Source organism: Macrobrachium nipponense, chromosome 6 (assembly GCF_015104395.2).
Source record: "Macrobrachium nipponense isolate FS-2020 chromosome 6, ASM1510439v2, whole genome shotgun sequence".
Taxonomy (NCBI): Eukaryota; Metazoa; Arthropoda; class Malacostraca; order Decapoda; family Palaemonidae; genus Macrobrachium; species Macrobrachium nipponense.
Genome location: NC_061108.1, coordinates 123,188,938 through 123,205,096, shown reverse-complemented (window position 1 = coordinate 123,205,096; position 16,159 = coordinate 123,188,938). Strand labels below are relative to the sequence as shown.

Here is a 16,159-nt window from a genome sequence, read left to right as displayed (position 1 = left end):
TGGACGCTGCGGTGGACAGACGGCGCACTGACGACAGTGACCGTCTGGTTCACCAGGCAGTCTCGAAGGCCTCTGGGCAGCCTTGGACTGCGGCCAAGTCTAACGGCTCGGCTAGCGCTTCCTCGGTGGCTAAGACGGTAGCTGCGTCGAAGCCCCGTGGAATGACTCTGTCTTCTTCGACTTCTAGTAAGGGGAGCGTAACCAGCCCTCCTCCCAGCCCTCCTCCTCCCTTGGAGGCTCTGGGAGGAAGTCGAAGAAAAGGGGGAAACGCTAGGGACGGCGTTCCCCCTCACCTGCTGCCGGAAGTGGGGGGGTGCCTGGCCAGCCATTGGGCAACTTGGCAGCGCTATGGCGCCGAGACCTGGATTGTAGATGTCCTTCGGGAGGGAGATCTATTACCCTTCGAATCTCGGTCACCCCTCACCTCCAACCCGGTCCAACAGCCATCGTACGTTCCAGGGGCATCGAAGGACGTAGCATTGAGACAGGAGATCAAGACCATGCTGAGCAAGAGAGCTGTAGAAATCGTCACGGATCAATCACCGGGCTTTTACAGTCGACTCTTCCTGGTGGAAAAGTCTACGGGAGGCTGGCGCCCGATGATAGATCTCTCTCCCCTGAACCGGTTTGTTCGCCAGACCCGGTTCACGATGGAGACGGCACGCTCAGTGCTCGACTCTATCAGGGAGAACGATTTCATGCTTTCAGTGGACTTGAAGGATGCGTATTTCCAAATACCCATTCATCAGTCCTCCAGAAAGTACCTCCGCTTCATCCTCGACGGGACGGTGTACCAGTTCAGCCACTTTGCTTCGGTCTCTCAACCGCCCCACAGGTGTTCACGCGAGTGTTCACTCTGGTGTCTGCTTGGGCCCATTCGCACGGGATACGTCTGATGGGGTATCTCGACGATTGGTTAGTCCTGGCGAGCTCCCGCTCGCAGTTGCTACAGGACAGGGATCGACTGCTCGAGTTCTGTCGCGATCTGGGGATCGTTGTGAACTTCGAAAAGTCCGATCTCGAGCCCAAGCAGAGGATGAAGTACCTGGGTATGCTGATCGACACGGTAGCAGGGCGAGTCTTCCCCGCAGACTCGCGGATTAGCAAATTCGGGAGGGAGCAGCCAACCAGTTCCTGTCTCGGCAGGAACGGGTAGCTCAGCGATGGCAAGTCGTGATCGGACACCTGTCGTCACTCGGGAAGGCAGTCCCTAACGGGCGTCTTCACCTGCGGTCTCTTCAGTGAGACTAAAGGAGAGTTGGTCACAGGCGACGGATCCCCCAAGCTTTCCATTGTCACTGACACAGGAGGTGAGGCAGGACCTAGCCTGGTGGCTGGACGACAGGAACCTCTTAAGAGGAGTGCCTCTGCGCACTCTCCCCCCGGACATGCAGCTGCTCTCAGACGCATCGACCGAGGGATGGGGCGCACACCTGGAGGAGTTGCTGACTTCAGGAGTGTGGTACGAGAACGACAAGCACCTTCACATCAATGTACTGAAACTCAAGGCAGCGTTCCTCGCTCTCCAAGAGTTCCAGGACCGCTTGATGGGACACTCAGTGGTGTTGATGTGCGACAACACCACGGTGGTGGCTTACGTCAACAAACAGGGGGGGCTTAGTGTCTCTCCCGTTGTGCCAGTTGACTCGGCAGGTGCACGAGTGGGCCGAGGCACACTCAATAGAGCTGTCGGCACGCTACATTCCAGGGAAGGAATGTAGTAGCAGACACGCTCAGCCGTCGGGATCAAGGGATAGGGACCGAATGGTCTCTACACCAGGACGTGGCGGAAAGGCTCTTCGACCTGTGGGGGCGACCAGTCGAGGATCTGTTCGCCACCCGGCACAACAGGAAGCTCCAGGTGTTCTTCTCGGCCGTGCCGGACCCATGGGCAGCTGCAGAGGAGGCTCTTCAACACCCGTGGGACAACCTTTTCGCCTATGCCTTTCCCCCGTTCACCCTGATTCGCAAGGTGATCAGTCGAGCACTGGTCACCCCGAATCTCAGGATGATCCTGATGGCTCCCAAATGGCCACAGGCCATTTGGTATCCGGACCTGCTGGCTCTTCTCGCAAGAGAACCGAGAGAGATTCCCCTTGGCACAACCTTCTCGCCCAGCCACACGTCGAGCGGTACCACCGAGCAGTCCAGTCCCTACGTCTTCACGGCTGGCTGTTATCCAACATCTCTTGCGAACGAGAGGCTTTTTTCGTAGCGCAGCAACAGAGATGGCTGGAAACGTCCGTCAGTCCTCTGCAGCTGTGTACCAGGGGAAGTCGGCCGTCTTCTGTGGTTGGTGTCGTAGACGGGGCCTATCTCCTCTCAGAGCCACTCTTCAGCAGGTAGCGGATTTCCTCGTTTTTCTTCGCCGAGAGAAGCTCCTCTCAGTTCCCACAGTCAAAGGATACAGAGCCGCCTTGACGCTCGTCCTGAAACTGACGGGATTGGACATCTCGAACTCGTTCGAGATCTCCTTACTTAGGAGGAGCTTCGAAAGGTCTTGCCCACCCAGAGAACTCACAAGCCCCTCTTCTTGCTGGACCTGGCATCGGCGAAGAGAGTACGGGAACTTCATGCCGATAATGATGCGGATGAGATGCTGCTTTGTCCTGGGAGGACGCTACGGCGCTATCTGAAGAGAACTCGACACCTCGGGCCTGAGTGTCGACGCCTCTTCGTTAGCACCGGGGTCACCAAGAAAGAAGTATCAAAGAACACTCTTTCGTCCTGGCTGCGTGAGGTCATCAGGAGGGCGTATGAGGCTGATGGTAGTGACGACATCCGTACGTCCCGTCCGAAGAGCTCACGAAGTCAGAAGTATTGGCCCCTCGTTGGCGTTTCGTAAGAACTTCTCCGTGGCGCAGGTATGGAAGGCAGGGGTCTGGTACAACCAGACCACCGGCACCTTCCTTATACCTTTGGATATTGCCCACAGGTCCTTGGATCGGTTTCCTTAGGACCCGTGGTGGCTGCTCAACACGTCGTCTAGCTAACCCAGACCCTAGCAGGCTGAACAGCATCGAGTCCTGGTGTGACTGTATGAATAGATAGTAAATGAGAAAGTGACTGGCTTCTCTTTCTATCTTTTTCTACACCTCTACCTGTGGGTAGAGGGATACGGTCATCACCCCTGCTGGATAAGGACGAGATGCCGGTGAGCTATATGACAGAGCCCCATCCTATCCCTTTCACTAGGGATAGGAGCAGAATATCCACACACTTCCTCTACAAGGGGGGAAGTGGATGCCTACAAGAGTCAAAACCATGACTTTATCTTTGCTCCTGTACAGGAACAAGTTCTTACATTGCTGGTACGAAGAGATACGCTTGCCTCTCTCTTAGTACTCGGTCCAGAGGTCTGACCATTGATCCTGCGGTGCACACCCCGATCAATCGGACAGAGGCTTGGATCCCTCCCTCGCTCTTACGACCAGGGAGGCTTCCAAGGTTGGGCGAACACCAGTCTGTTCACAAAAGACTCAGATTCCACCCACCAAGAAGTGAGTCTTCCTATTGTAAAAGGACCGAAGGTTTGTATGCCGTGTCGGAACAAATGACAATTTGTCCAAAATTGCATTTTTCCTAACTATACAAACCTGAGGTCCTTTTACACATAGCCCCACCTCATGCCACCCCTCACTCTGCAGTTTTTGCTTGGGCCAAAAGCAAAAGTGATTTGTTTACCTCCCAGTCGCGCGCGCGCGCCTGTCGGACAAGCAGTTAACTACCGAACCCCTTGTTCGAAAGCTTACGACCTATCCAGCTGCCGCTAGTACCTTCCTATTGTAAAAGGACCTCAGGTTTGTATAGTTAGGAAAAATGCAATTTTGGACAAATTGTCATTTTAGGCCTGTAAATCATTTTGTAATATACAGGCAGCTGAAACACAGCCTAAAATTTCAACATTCAAAGAAAACTTAGTCATTCATATTCCTATTTTGAAAATGTTATGAATCTACTGTTATAATGCTGCACGTTAAGTGCGCTGTCATTGATGGATGGTACCACTAACATGGGAAAAAATCAGTTCAAATCATAGAGATTATGAATTATACCAGTGCATAAAAGGAATCATATTTATTAACCATAAGGGAAGTAGTGCTATGTTTGAATTGGCAACGTCACGTTGAGTCTGAGAATATGGACGATACAAAAAGAATCATGTCACATCAGATTTAAGCATCAATGTATATCCCTGAAATCTTTTATCATAATTCCACCTCTAACCACCACCACATTTGTTCTGTCACTGTGGAGAATGTGCTAGATTTCTGAGTGGTGGTAGGCATTACCTCTCCATTCGCCTGCCTGCTACCATCACCTACCTTCTATGTAATCAGGCTTCATCGATTGCCTTTGATTATATTTCTAATGTTTTGATTGCTGTGCCCATCTTTACATACACACATTTCTTTGGAAATAGCCTTCATTACAGATTAGCAACTTTTCTTCAGTGTAGGTAAGAAGTCTCCTAATGTTTAGCAGTCAGAAGTTACCTATCAGAAGTCTCTCCTTAATATTCAGACTATGTATGAACTATACTCACATATAACATAAGCATTTGAAATAGGCAAACATTGGTAAAGTGAAAATGTAAATTATAGAAAAAATCTGGGGAGAGTGCTATGGGATTTGTAAAAGTACAAATGCAGTTTGTTAGCTATCTAAAATTGTAACTTTGCCATTCTTTAATATTTCCATAAATCCCAAGCAAGATGAGTTATATTTATCAATTCTTTCAGGAACCTTCAATCCAGCAAGCAACTCAAAGCTCCAACCAGAGTGGCTTGGAAGAATACGACCCATTCAGTGCCCAGCCAACAACAAATAGTACTGTCGTAAGTTTAAAGTCACACAATTCTTTTGTTAAGCGTGTAATACAGTGAACCTCCCGTATTCATCGGTATTTATCTATAACAAATATCCACAAATTACTACTGAGTTTTCTGATCAGTTTCATCTTAAAATGCACTTTTGTGATAAAACTTTTTAAAAATTAGGTATACGTAAACATTTTTAGTGAGTTTTGACTAACAAAATAGGCAGTTTTAAGCATTTTTTAGTATTTTTTTTATAGGGGTTCCAACTATATGGATTATAGCTATTCGTGGGGGGGTCTGGTACGGGGGATCCATTTTATTTAGTTTGTTTGATGTGTACATGTTTGTAGTGAATGTACTGGCTAAAGTATTCTTGTAAGGTTCCTCTTAAAGTTAACTCCCATCAACAATAAAATGATGGGAACAACAACAACTGCTAGCAGTGTTTTGATGAGTAAACAATGGCAGTTTATTAGAATTAAATTTGTTCTTCACCAGTATAAGCTTTCATTAGATTATTCTTTGATGTCATGATGTGTTTTAAGTCACAATAACTATCACCATACTTTATTTTTGATATAATAAATCATTGGTGTAGAAGGGTGCAGCAGTTGATAAATGTGGGAAGTAAACATAAGTTAGATAAGATAACTGTTGTGGACTGTTAAACTCTAGACTGTGACTGGGAAGAGGAAAGAATACTTAATTTATGCAAATACAGTCTTAATGATTTTGGGTGACCTTAGTTATGAATTTTGTATTAAATTGATAAAACAAATCTTTATAGATAATTTTTAGATGAATATCTTGCACCAAACAAACATCTTCATCTCCTTTCTAATTGAGATGAATAACACTGTTAAGGACTGTTACTTGAAAACTTAGTACATTTGTTGCCAGTGAAGGCAAATGTCAGGTCAAATTTTCTTTGCAGAAGTTTCTCTAGTATGTGAGTATTGTTGTGATTCTGTAAACTTTTGAATTATCATGTCAGTCTAGTCTTGTTCAAAACATAATACTTTAAAGTGAATTGATTGAATGAAAGTAGCAATTGCAAAGTTTTTTTTTATGGTATCTGGAGGAGTTGATTGAATATTTCATCAGAATACTGTCATCATCAACAGCATTTTAAATATCAAGCCTTCTCAATCCTAATAGACCACAAGTCTCCATTTAACATTGTAGCATTCCATAGCAAGCCTCTGTAATGGGATAATACTGAGCACTTAATATTGGAAATTGGGCAACTTAGGAAAGTTGTAAGAGTGATAAACCAGCTGTGTGAACACTCACACTGTAGTTCTTCTGGAACTTTTGTGGTGGATGTGGTACAAAGTGCAAGAAAATGCAGGTCAGGAAATGTCCATTTTTCCTTTATTCCACTTTATAATTTTCATGCAGTCAGTTTGCTTGAACATTAAGTATTGATTGTATATTTACTACTATATACTACTACTTCTGTAACTCTAGTTGAGAAAGAAGAATGATACAAGTATTAAATAGTAGACCTCTATATGGAAAGCAGCCAAGTGTAGCAAACAAATGCAAAATAAAGAATAGACTTTAAAAGAGATATAACAAAAACATATAAATCAGGAGGCTTAATAGTTGAACACATAATGAAGTGAGACTTGTGTTATTTTGCTTTAAAAAATGTACTTATTGTAGCTTCTAAAGGTCTGGTGATAAGATCATTTCACTAGTTAGTTTTTTATCAAGACTACACATAATGTAGTTTGGCTTAAGGGATATATACTGTGTATACTATGTGCCTTTTACTTCAAAGCGTAGTAGGTATTCAAGGGCCTTTGCTGTGTTGGTTTTCATCTTCATTTGTTTTCAATTCTTTCTGACCTTTTCCGCTTAGCCAGTCAGCATGTCTTACCAGTTTTTATCCCTTTTGTAATAACAAAAACTTTTAATTTAAGTGTTTGGAGTTGATTATCTATAATAATGGTGGTGATGATAATATTGGTTGTATTAGTATTAATAATAATCCCATAGCCAGTTTTCCTGTAAGATTCTAGTAGAGTTTTGAATCTGAATTTCTGATGAATTCAGTTGCTTCTGTTTGTAGTTTTTTGAAAGATGAATGTAGTTTAGTGCACTATTAAATTAGAACAGTGAATCTTAAAGTAGCTTATTCAGTATAAGAATTTTGTTTTATGATACTTTGAATTATGTTTAGTTTTTGCATTTTTTTGTAAACAAATTTCTCTTACTAGGGAGTTGGGAATACTGTTACTCCTCCCACATATGTTCAGCCTACAGTATCGGCTGGTGCGGGTGGACAGCCTGCTGTGGTGACCCCCACCCCAGCCAATCCACCATCTTACACACCGTCAGCACAGCAGCAGGTCACAACAGCAGAGTTCCAGGTCAGTGATAATTTGTAGTTTTCTGATGGTTAACCACTTGATTATTGTAATCTTGATGTTGAACGACTTAACCTGGAGAGAAATGATAATTAACTCAACATTATATTAACTATTGCTTGAGATCCCTCATTTTGCTGCTTTAATTTTTCTAAGGGCCCCCATTCACGCTCAGTTTTGGTCTTAAGATTTGTTGAAAAGTGGGTGGAGCATTGGGTGTCAGTATGTGAATGCGGTTGTTTTTAGTTTGTACAGATTGTCTTTCAGATGAATTGTGTGGTCTGTTTAAAATAAGGTATAAGTAGCCCATTCACTGTGAGATGCGGTTGTTCTATGGTTGAAATACATATCCGTGCATGAAAATGGAGGTTACTTCAAGACAGACATGTATTTATCATTTCAGCAATAGTGTCATCTGTGATACATGACTTCAGACAATTCTTTAACTATGGTAGAAGTATGGGTTGATAAGTCGTTTTGGACGGACTGGTTGCTTTATGTAAGTCACACCCATGCTTATGAAATGTGAAATTCAAGTGGTATTGTGACAGAAATCGGGAAAATATTGCTTACAATATATTAGTAAACAAGCTAAAGGATAGATATCCAGATGCTACACTGGAAACTACCACCAAGAAAACAAACAAACATTTGAAGTACATTCCAGGATGATATTCCCAAGCCTCTGAGGAGATATCGCCACTCTGAACTTGAGTTCCTCATAAGATCTCTCCATTGCTAAATATAATATTGCGTCTGGTTTTTTTTATATGAGGTGATATTAATGCCAGCAGTTCCCTAAATTTATCCATGCCCATCCTCAAATAATTATACCAATCACCTGGATGACATTTGAATTCATTTATGAGAGATGCATGGGAAATCTCATTGCTTTTAAGTAATAGTTTTCGGTTTACTGTTGGAGAGTACCTCGGCCATCACTAGCATGTCCAAGAAGCAAATGAGCAGTTTACACAGACTTGGTTGTAACGTCAGTGGCTCTGTCATTTCTTTCGACGCTCCTCCCCTTTCGACATGTGTTGGGACAAGTCTGAGCATGAATGACCTGCCTAAGACACTTCTAACACATGACCTGTTCTTGAAGATGATAGGAAATATCCTCAAGATATTACTAAAGGATTTTCTAATTTTGATGTTGGCTCTAGGAGTAACACTGTAATTGTTTTCTTTTTTCAACCTTAATTTTCTAGAGAATTTTTTTTTACCTCAAGAAATTGAATATTAGAACTCCAGTGGTTAACCAGCAGCTGCTGAGGAATGATGACAAGCTTTAAGTGTTGAACATAATATGGTGGTATCACTGTAAGCAACTGTCACAGACTTTCATGTCCTTCAGAATTTTTTCTTGAGGAAAAAAAAAAGTTGGGATTCAGGATTTAACACCATTATCAAGATTAGTTTTCGGTTAATTATTGGTATCAGTTGTTCACTCTATGTGCTTTTGTGGCTTGGAATATTAATTAGTGTTTAAAGGGTCCAATCAGTTTTGTGTGATTGACATGTATGTCATGGTGGGGTGTAATGTTCGGTCTGCTTGAATATATATTGTGTACTTTTGCCTGGTGTTAATGAACTTGTGACACTTTGGAAGCCAAGCAGACAGCTTGGTCACATGACAAGATGGAAAAATTTTCTCATGACCATAAAGATGCAGTGATTTGAATATGTGGTTGAAAGGAAGAAAGTAGGTGTATAGGAATTAGAGAGGATAACTTTTATTTTGGGGTATGATTTTATTTAAAAGGCTGGAAAACTATTGGTATTTCTTGCACAGTAGTATTGATTAATAGGGCAATGGAACTTTCTCAAATGGAGTTTTTATAGTCCAGTTAACAAATACTTTTTATGGTCGCTAGTGTTTAGTTTGTGATACCTTGAATAAAATAATATCAGTGATATCACACACAATGACAGAAAACGTTCTGTCATAAACTCTATTTTTACCACAGGGTCTCAAAATATAGGTTTTGTAAAGTCATATCGAAATTCATCCTGCAGAAAACATCACTTTTTGCATACAGTACTTTTTACAGGTAAAGATAAATTAAAAAATTACATACTATATTACTATAAATACTTTAATGATAGTTAGGTAGTATCAGTCATACTAATGGCACTTTATGTAGATACTGAGTTAAGCCCCCCCCCAAAAAAAAAAAAAAGTTTCAGGCATTGCAACCTCTACCCACAGTAAAACATTTAATGATTGGAGGGACAATTACTCACAAATAATCACTGTTGCAGATGCCAATATTTCCTTGCATACACAATTTAAAAAAAAAATAATTTTACCGGTTTTCCAGCTGGTGCTAGAAGACTTATCCTAATGTTAAGACCGAAAGTTTGTTAGTTAAGAAAAATACAAATTGATTAAAAAATTTGTCATGTTATAATGCAGCAATTACAGCAGACATCTTTTTGGATGTATAAAAAAGCTGAAAGGGACAGAACAAGAACTGCTGAAGTGTTATACAATCAAACCTTTTAAATTTGGGAACATTGGGACCAGGCCACTGCTGGACCGCACAAAATCCATAATATAGAATAGGTACATCCCTAAGAAATGAAGCCCCTATGTATAAGATTACTGTCTCAATTTTAACAGACTTTTGTTTATTAAGATTCCATTTAACTTTTGGGTATTGCATTATCATTACCACTGTATCTATTATTATATATCAGTTGTATTACTGTCTCACTTTTAACAGACATTTGTTTATTAAGATTCCATTCAACTTTTGTATATTGCGTTATCATTACCACCATATCTATTTTTATATATCAGTTCTATTGTTAAAACAATATACTACTTAAAATTTATCAAAATATTAAAGTTTTTTGGGTATTGACGATAATCATGAATATCATAACAAGATGTTTTAACCTTTTCACGTAGGCCAATTGGTTATCTGTTTTCAGTATTGGTTGCCGTGCGTTTCCTACAATTAATATAATAGGAAGCTATAAAGAGAAGCAGCAGCAATTGATTGAATATACCCTTGAATTCAGTGAAAGTCTCTCTCTCTCTATAGAAAAATATGTTTGTGGTTAACCTCATGGGTATTATTCTCACTGATGAAAATCATTTTGTTATTTTTTATTTTGAAAGATGCTTCAATTAAAATGAGACTGAAACTAAGACTAACATTAAAATAGATATCTACAACAAGAGATAGAAGAGAATTTATGTGCGTATTAGCAGTATGACTGAAGGGATTGTTTTAACCCCAAAATTTCCCAAAGGGTTAACCAACAGTTTCTGAAACATTTGATGTCTGCAGGGTCACTAATTGATGAGTGTAAAGTACGCTGGAACTAGGAAAGCCAGACAAATGACAATCTTGATAATGTTTTGAATTTTGTATCAACTTGCTTTATTGCTTCTAACAAGTAAAAATTTTATTAATGACAATTTTTTCCCTTTTGGTGTCAAGGAATTAAAGGTGAGAAACCATTCTCCTCCTTGTGCATGAACCTTGCTTTTTATGTAATTTTAATGGCAAGTGGCAGATAAGGCCAGTCTGCTGTGGAAGTTCGATAAAGCTTTGCTAAAGTATTGTCAGCCTCTCTTTAGCAATGTATTAGGCTGAGATTTTAAATGCTTGTGCTTTCTTGCTATGCATGCTTGTTGTTGGACTATAATAGTCGTAGTGGGTGTGTTTGTCTTTGTTTATTGCAATTGTGTGTTTGGCCTCATATTTATTGTGATGGTGTGTTTTCCATATGTATATTGTTTGGCAAATGTTAATTTGAATAAAAAGCGGTTGTGTCGAGTTTTAAGAAATTGGTCTTCGAAGTAGCCTGAGGGAATTTTTATGTATTTATGATGATTTTTTTTGTAGGTTTTATGACACATACTGTGTTTATGTAGAACAAAAGTAACCTGATTCATTCATTACTTTTTCAGCATCCTTCCATATTTGTAACATACATCAGAGAGAGTTTTACCTCTGTTCATATCCTCTTTCTTCCATCTTACTTTTCATCCTCTTTTAACCATTGTTTTATAGTGAAAATGTGAAGTTTTCATCCTCTTACACCTTCAAAACCTACTTCACTGTCAATTTTCATTTCAGTACTGAATGACCTCACAGGTCCCAGCACTTGGCCAAAGTATAACAATACCTTGCATGTGGTCTGACAGTACTTCTAAAGTATCAGTCGAGTCAGCTAATTTTCATCAAGGCTTGCCAGTATGATGAACTAAGCAGAACCTCACCCACTTGGAAATACTGTTAGAAAATAAAATTTCACTGTAGGTTTTCATTACAGTTGAATTTTGCTTGAAATTTGATTAAAAAAAAGTGGATTGAATGCTTAAAGTTTTACTTTTTAAAGGGGTTACCGGCACACTATATGGTAGTAAGGTCCTTTGACTTATTCAATTGTTCTTTGTCTATACTTTTCATACTTTCCCTGTGCTTCAAATGCCCAGCTCTTTTTGTCATTGCACTTTTCTTTTAGTTGCATCAGTTCTTGGTCTGTCATGAAGCCAAACAGAAAATGATTGATTTTAACCATTTTCATTGCTTTTTCTCCAACACCATTCCCTTTATTCTCACTGCTAGCTTAATCTTTGATAATTATTTATAATGTCTGCAATCCAGTGCATCCCCTCTTTATTGGCATATGCTTATTGTGAGGCCCATTTGTATCATGGTTTTTGCCAGCTTTGGTGTAGGTATTTTTGTTTCAGATCTTCTGTGTAGAGTTTTTGTGTATAGCATTCATTTTGTAGTCATTTTGTTGAATTTTTTTTTTATTGCCAGTTGGGACCTTTTGTGCATTTTTCAGTTCATCATGTGTATGCAAGTGGTTTTATTTTTCATATTTCATATTATGCATTTGAAGATAGAAGTTTACTTTCATTACTCCTGAGCAGTGAATATGTATTCATGGGCATGTTATTTAGTAGGCATCCTATTGATTATTTATGCATACACGAATTGCATTGACAGCTATAAATGTGTTTACAATGGGTGCTGAACTGAATATAATTTTTTTTTTTTATAACAGTTTATTGAGATAAGTAATTTCCATTTGAAGTCTTAAAGGGTCTGCCTGAAGTATTTCCTCTTAAATAAAATGGGTTAAGTTGAAGTTGAACAGCTTGGGGGGAAGAGATCTGAGGGAACAGTATGAAAAGTGAAATGCAGAGAGCAATTCAACTTTGGGCTAAAGGCTCATTGCCAAAAACCTTGAGTACAGCCAGTAGTGTGTATCACACTACATTCTGTAAGTAGTACCCACCTGGGCTAAAGGCTCATTTCCAAAAACCTTGAGTACAGCCAGTAGTGTGTATCACACTACATTCTGTAAGTAGTACCCACCTGCTGAATTGGAAGACGAAAATGTTTAGAATATTGTCAACTGCTACTTTGGCAAGGACATAGCTGAGACTAGGGTTTTAGAAGCTTTGTGTGTTTTTGTTTTGAATTGCAACTTAGTGTATTTTTTTTCATTAACTTCCATTACTTTCATTCGGTCCCTTTGATCTCTTCCCCCTTATAGCAAACTTATTTGATTTTACTTCATTTTTGGGCAAGCAGTGTTAGCCGTAAATTGTGACTGAGTAGTATTGTCAACTTGTATAGTAAGTGAATTGATTAACACTGAAGGTATGTCAGCAGTTGTCAGTCAGACTTTATGATATGTAGTAGTACAATAGTTACAATGGTAATTGGCCAGTACCAGTTTCTCTATTTTTACTGGCCATTGTAGTCTCTCCTGTGTTAATAATGATGGGATTATAAGATATTAATGTTTTGAGGTTACTGATAACATAATTTATTCCTACCACTGAAATTCAGCTTCAGGAAAGATTCTCTTAGTGTATTTTTTCATATTCCATTTATATATAGGTATATATAAAGTACACCAAAACCAGGTTTATAGCAAGAAAAATAAATTGACAAGTAAGAAAAGAAAAACATTGCTATGGCTGTAATTGATCCAAGTGTGCTTTGACGCAATTGAATTATTGTAATCTTCCAAAAATCTCAAACCGCTAATATTTCCTAGATACCCTGTGGTTTTGATGATTTTGTGGAGGTGCTTTGATATGGATTTTTTCTCTGTCACGTTCATTTTACTACTACTGGTGTTATTAACATGAGCTGATGATGAATGATGGTCTTGAGGTTAGGAGCTGCTAGTCAGTTTGGATGTAGTGTCTCTCAACCATCTTACAGTTATTTATATTTTGGGATGAATTAACTACCCTCTGGTCCCAATATGGGTACCATTTACAGTTGCTTGTACTTAGCGTTCATTGCTGTATCCCTTCATTCCAGTTGTGTTGCTATCAGTCCCCTTCATTTTCTTATTTCTTACCTGTTTAGCTTCTTAAAGTTTGCCTTGCTTCAGTTTTCACATCTCATTTACAAGAGCAAAGCCTTAAAGTAACCCCTCTGAGAGTCAAGAATATGACTCTGTGGTCTTGTTAAACTTTGTCATAATGATGTATAGAAGTAAGAGCATCTTGTCTTCAACAGGTTTTCCTTCCTTTTTGGGGTGATTGGCTACAGTGTGCCTTATGTGCACACTTTAGGTTATATTAACAGTTCTTTGCAGACTCCTTGCAACCCCAGCTGAGGTCTCTTTGGTGTATTATATTTACTTTTAAGATTGAATTCTTCGAGTGACCCTTACTTAGGTCTGGAAATAGGACTAGGTGGTCTCAAACTACTTTATAGTATAGTAAATAATAATCATAATGAAATAGAATTTAGATGCTTAATTTTAAAAAATATGGAATACTATTGCATGCAAAGTTCCAAGTTCCTTTCCATCAGTTTTCTAAGTGTCATTGCATCAGTTTTTCAACTTCTCAGATTTTTGTTTTTATTTATAGAATATTTAACAACATGCTCATCATCATCTATCAGGTTTTCCCTTTGCAGGGTAGGTCATTCTCTTCTCATGGCTCTTGTTTTTCCACATCACAATCTTCCGCAAGATTATCGCATACAGTGTAGTAATAAGCCATTTTTGTTTTTTGTTTTCAGAGGCGACAAGAAGAACTTGAAAAGAAAGCCCAGGAATTGGCACGAAAAGAGGAGGAATTGAGAAGTGCTGGCACTGCGGGAGGTAAGAATATCCTTTTAAAAGTTTGTCACTTTATTGATAGATTTATATGAAGAAGGATTTGTCTTTGATTTCACAGATGCCATGTATTAACCTCCACAGCCCAGGTATCATATACGATCACTTATAGCTTTGAGGCAGTGGACGGGTATCGTGCAATATGATCAAGATTTGGCATCATACAATTTGAACGAATTTTGCAGGAAAAATGTTCCTAGTTCCATACATCACTATTGGCAACTCTTCAGATCACCCTATAAGAGTGTGAGTGAGTCTTGCTCGATGTGGTAAGGGGTAATGTCGTCACAAATCCTCATCCAAGAATGCGTCGTGAATATTTTACAATAAATATGCTAAGGATTTTGTTACCAGTTTTATTTCTTATCTTTTATGATAATTGTTTGAGCTGTAATTTCAGTTTGACAAAATAGAAAAGGTATTAGTAAGAACACTTATAACTTTGTAAAATGTGCGTATTTTTTACGGCTGTCATAGGGAAAAGAAGTCACAAGGTGGGGGAATTATTCGCTTATAACTTCCCGTGGAAGTTACAGAAATTATTTTAGAATTGTTTTTTCCTATATCATGTGAATATACATATCTTCCTCTTTCCATTGTTGAGTTTTTTTTTTTTTTTTTTTAGTTTTCCTTTTAAATTGGCCATCCTTAAATTTTGCCTTGTCATGGGTGTATGCCCTAGTGTATATTAGCTTTGATTTTGGGGGTTAAATTGATTTTACTAAATCTAGTTTTTCACTGTAAGAGAGTCTTTTCTGTTTAAAACCATCTAATTAACTTTTGAAATTGATTTTTGTCTTTTATAGGATTTGGTGACATAGGTTATTGTCTTGTATAGGATTTGGTTATAGAACAGATTGTTTGATAATGGAAATGAATTGATTGTAACTAAGGGTTGTATTACAAGAAGTGCTGGTTGTGTTTTGCAAATTAAGGTGCATTTGAAGATATAGATATTTAGGAAGGTATGTAGTATTTAATCCATACTTCACTTCACCAGCGTCGATTGTAGACCTTGCATAAGAGTGTGCCTAAGGATTTTTGGGAATGAGAACTGAAAAAAGAAGCAAAACAAAGTTTCAAAGTTTTACTGATATTAATTTGATTGTGAATAATCTGGTAATAAGTTGAAGTTAAGTATCCAAGGATCACGGCAGCAAAAATTGGGACAATTTGGCAACTTTTATGCAGTAAGAATTGAATATTCTTTGCTTTCATTACTATACATATAGAATTAAAAGCAAAATTAAACCTGGGAAGTTTGTCATGTCAAGCATAACACCAGGACTTGCAGTAGCTTTAGTCCTTTAAATGAGGAGTATAATCATTATTAATGATTGTATATTAAATTTATCCTATACCTATTTGGCATTAGGTGAGGTTCCTGTTGCTGTTAATTACTGTCCTGGGAAAGTAACATTTTGTTATTTTAACAAAATACTCTTTGCTCACCTGTCTGAACCAACAAAATAGGCAGTTCTGTATTTGTTAGAATTCTTAGGAATCTAACCTCTTCTCTCACTTGTAACTCATTTCTTTGATTTTTAAGCTAAAAACACAAACAAGGCAAATGGAAGCAAAGAAACATCTTAAAAGAAAGAACAATTATCACAAAAGTGAAGTAGCATCTTGGTAACCATTTGGAGTGTGCAGTGAACTTTCACAGATGTGCAGATAGTGATTCAGATTGTTGTTGGAAGCTCTGTTGACTGTTTGTGACACAAGAACCAAGTTGATTTTAAAAATTAATTTGTGATGGAGCATAAGGATGCACATGAAATCCGGTTTCTTTTTTGGTAATTTATGTGCATGTGAAGCATATCAAATTTTTTAAGCAAA

General features: G+C 39.0%; 1 protein-coding gene across 4 annotated transcripts in view; it reads left to right on the top strand.

The window, feature by feature from the left end:
- The window catches only part of LOC135216099 (secretory carrier-associated membrane protein 1-like), an 81,681-nt gene that overhangs the window by 24,500 nt on the left and 41,022 nt on the right, over positions 1 to 16,159 (top strand). For 3 of the 4 annotated variants that reach the window (XM_064251131.1, XM_064251132.1, XM_064251133.1), the window contains exons 2-4: positions 4,743 to 4,838; positions 7,046 to 7,198; positions 14,224 to 14,305. In XM_064251131.1, the coding sequence (XP_064107201.1) occupies positions 4,743 to 4,838; positions 7,046 to 7,198; positions 14,224 to 14,305 (331 nt within the window). Of the gene's footprint in view, positions 1 to 4,742; positions 4,839 to 6,070; positions 6,172 to 7,045; positions 7,199 to 14,223; positions 14,306 to 16,159 lie in introns of those variants that run through there. The other variant, XM_064251134.1, reaches the window with a different exon arrangement.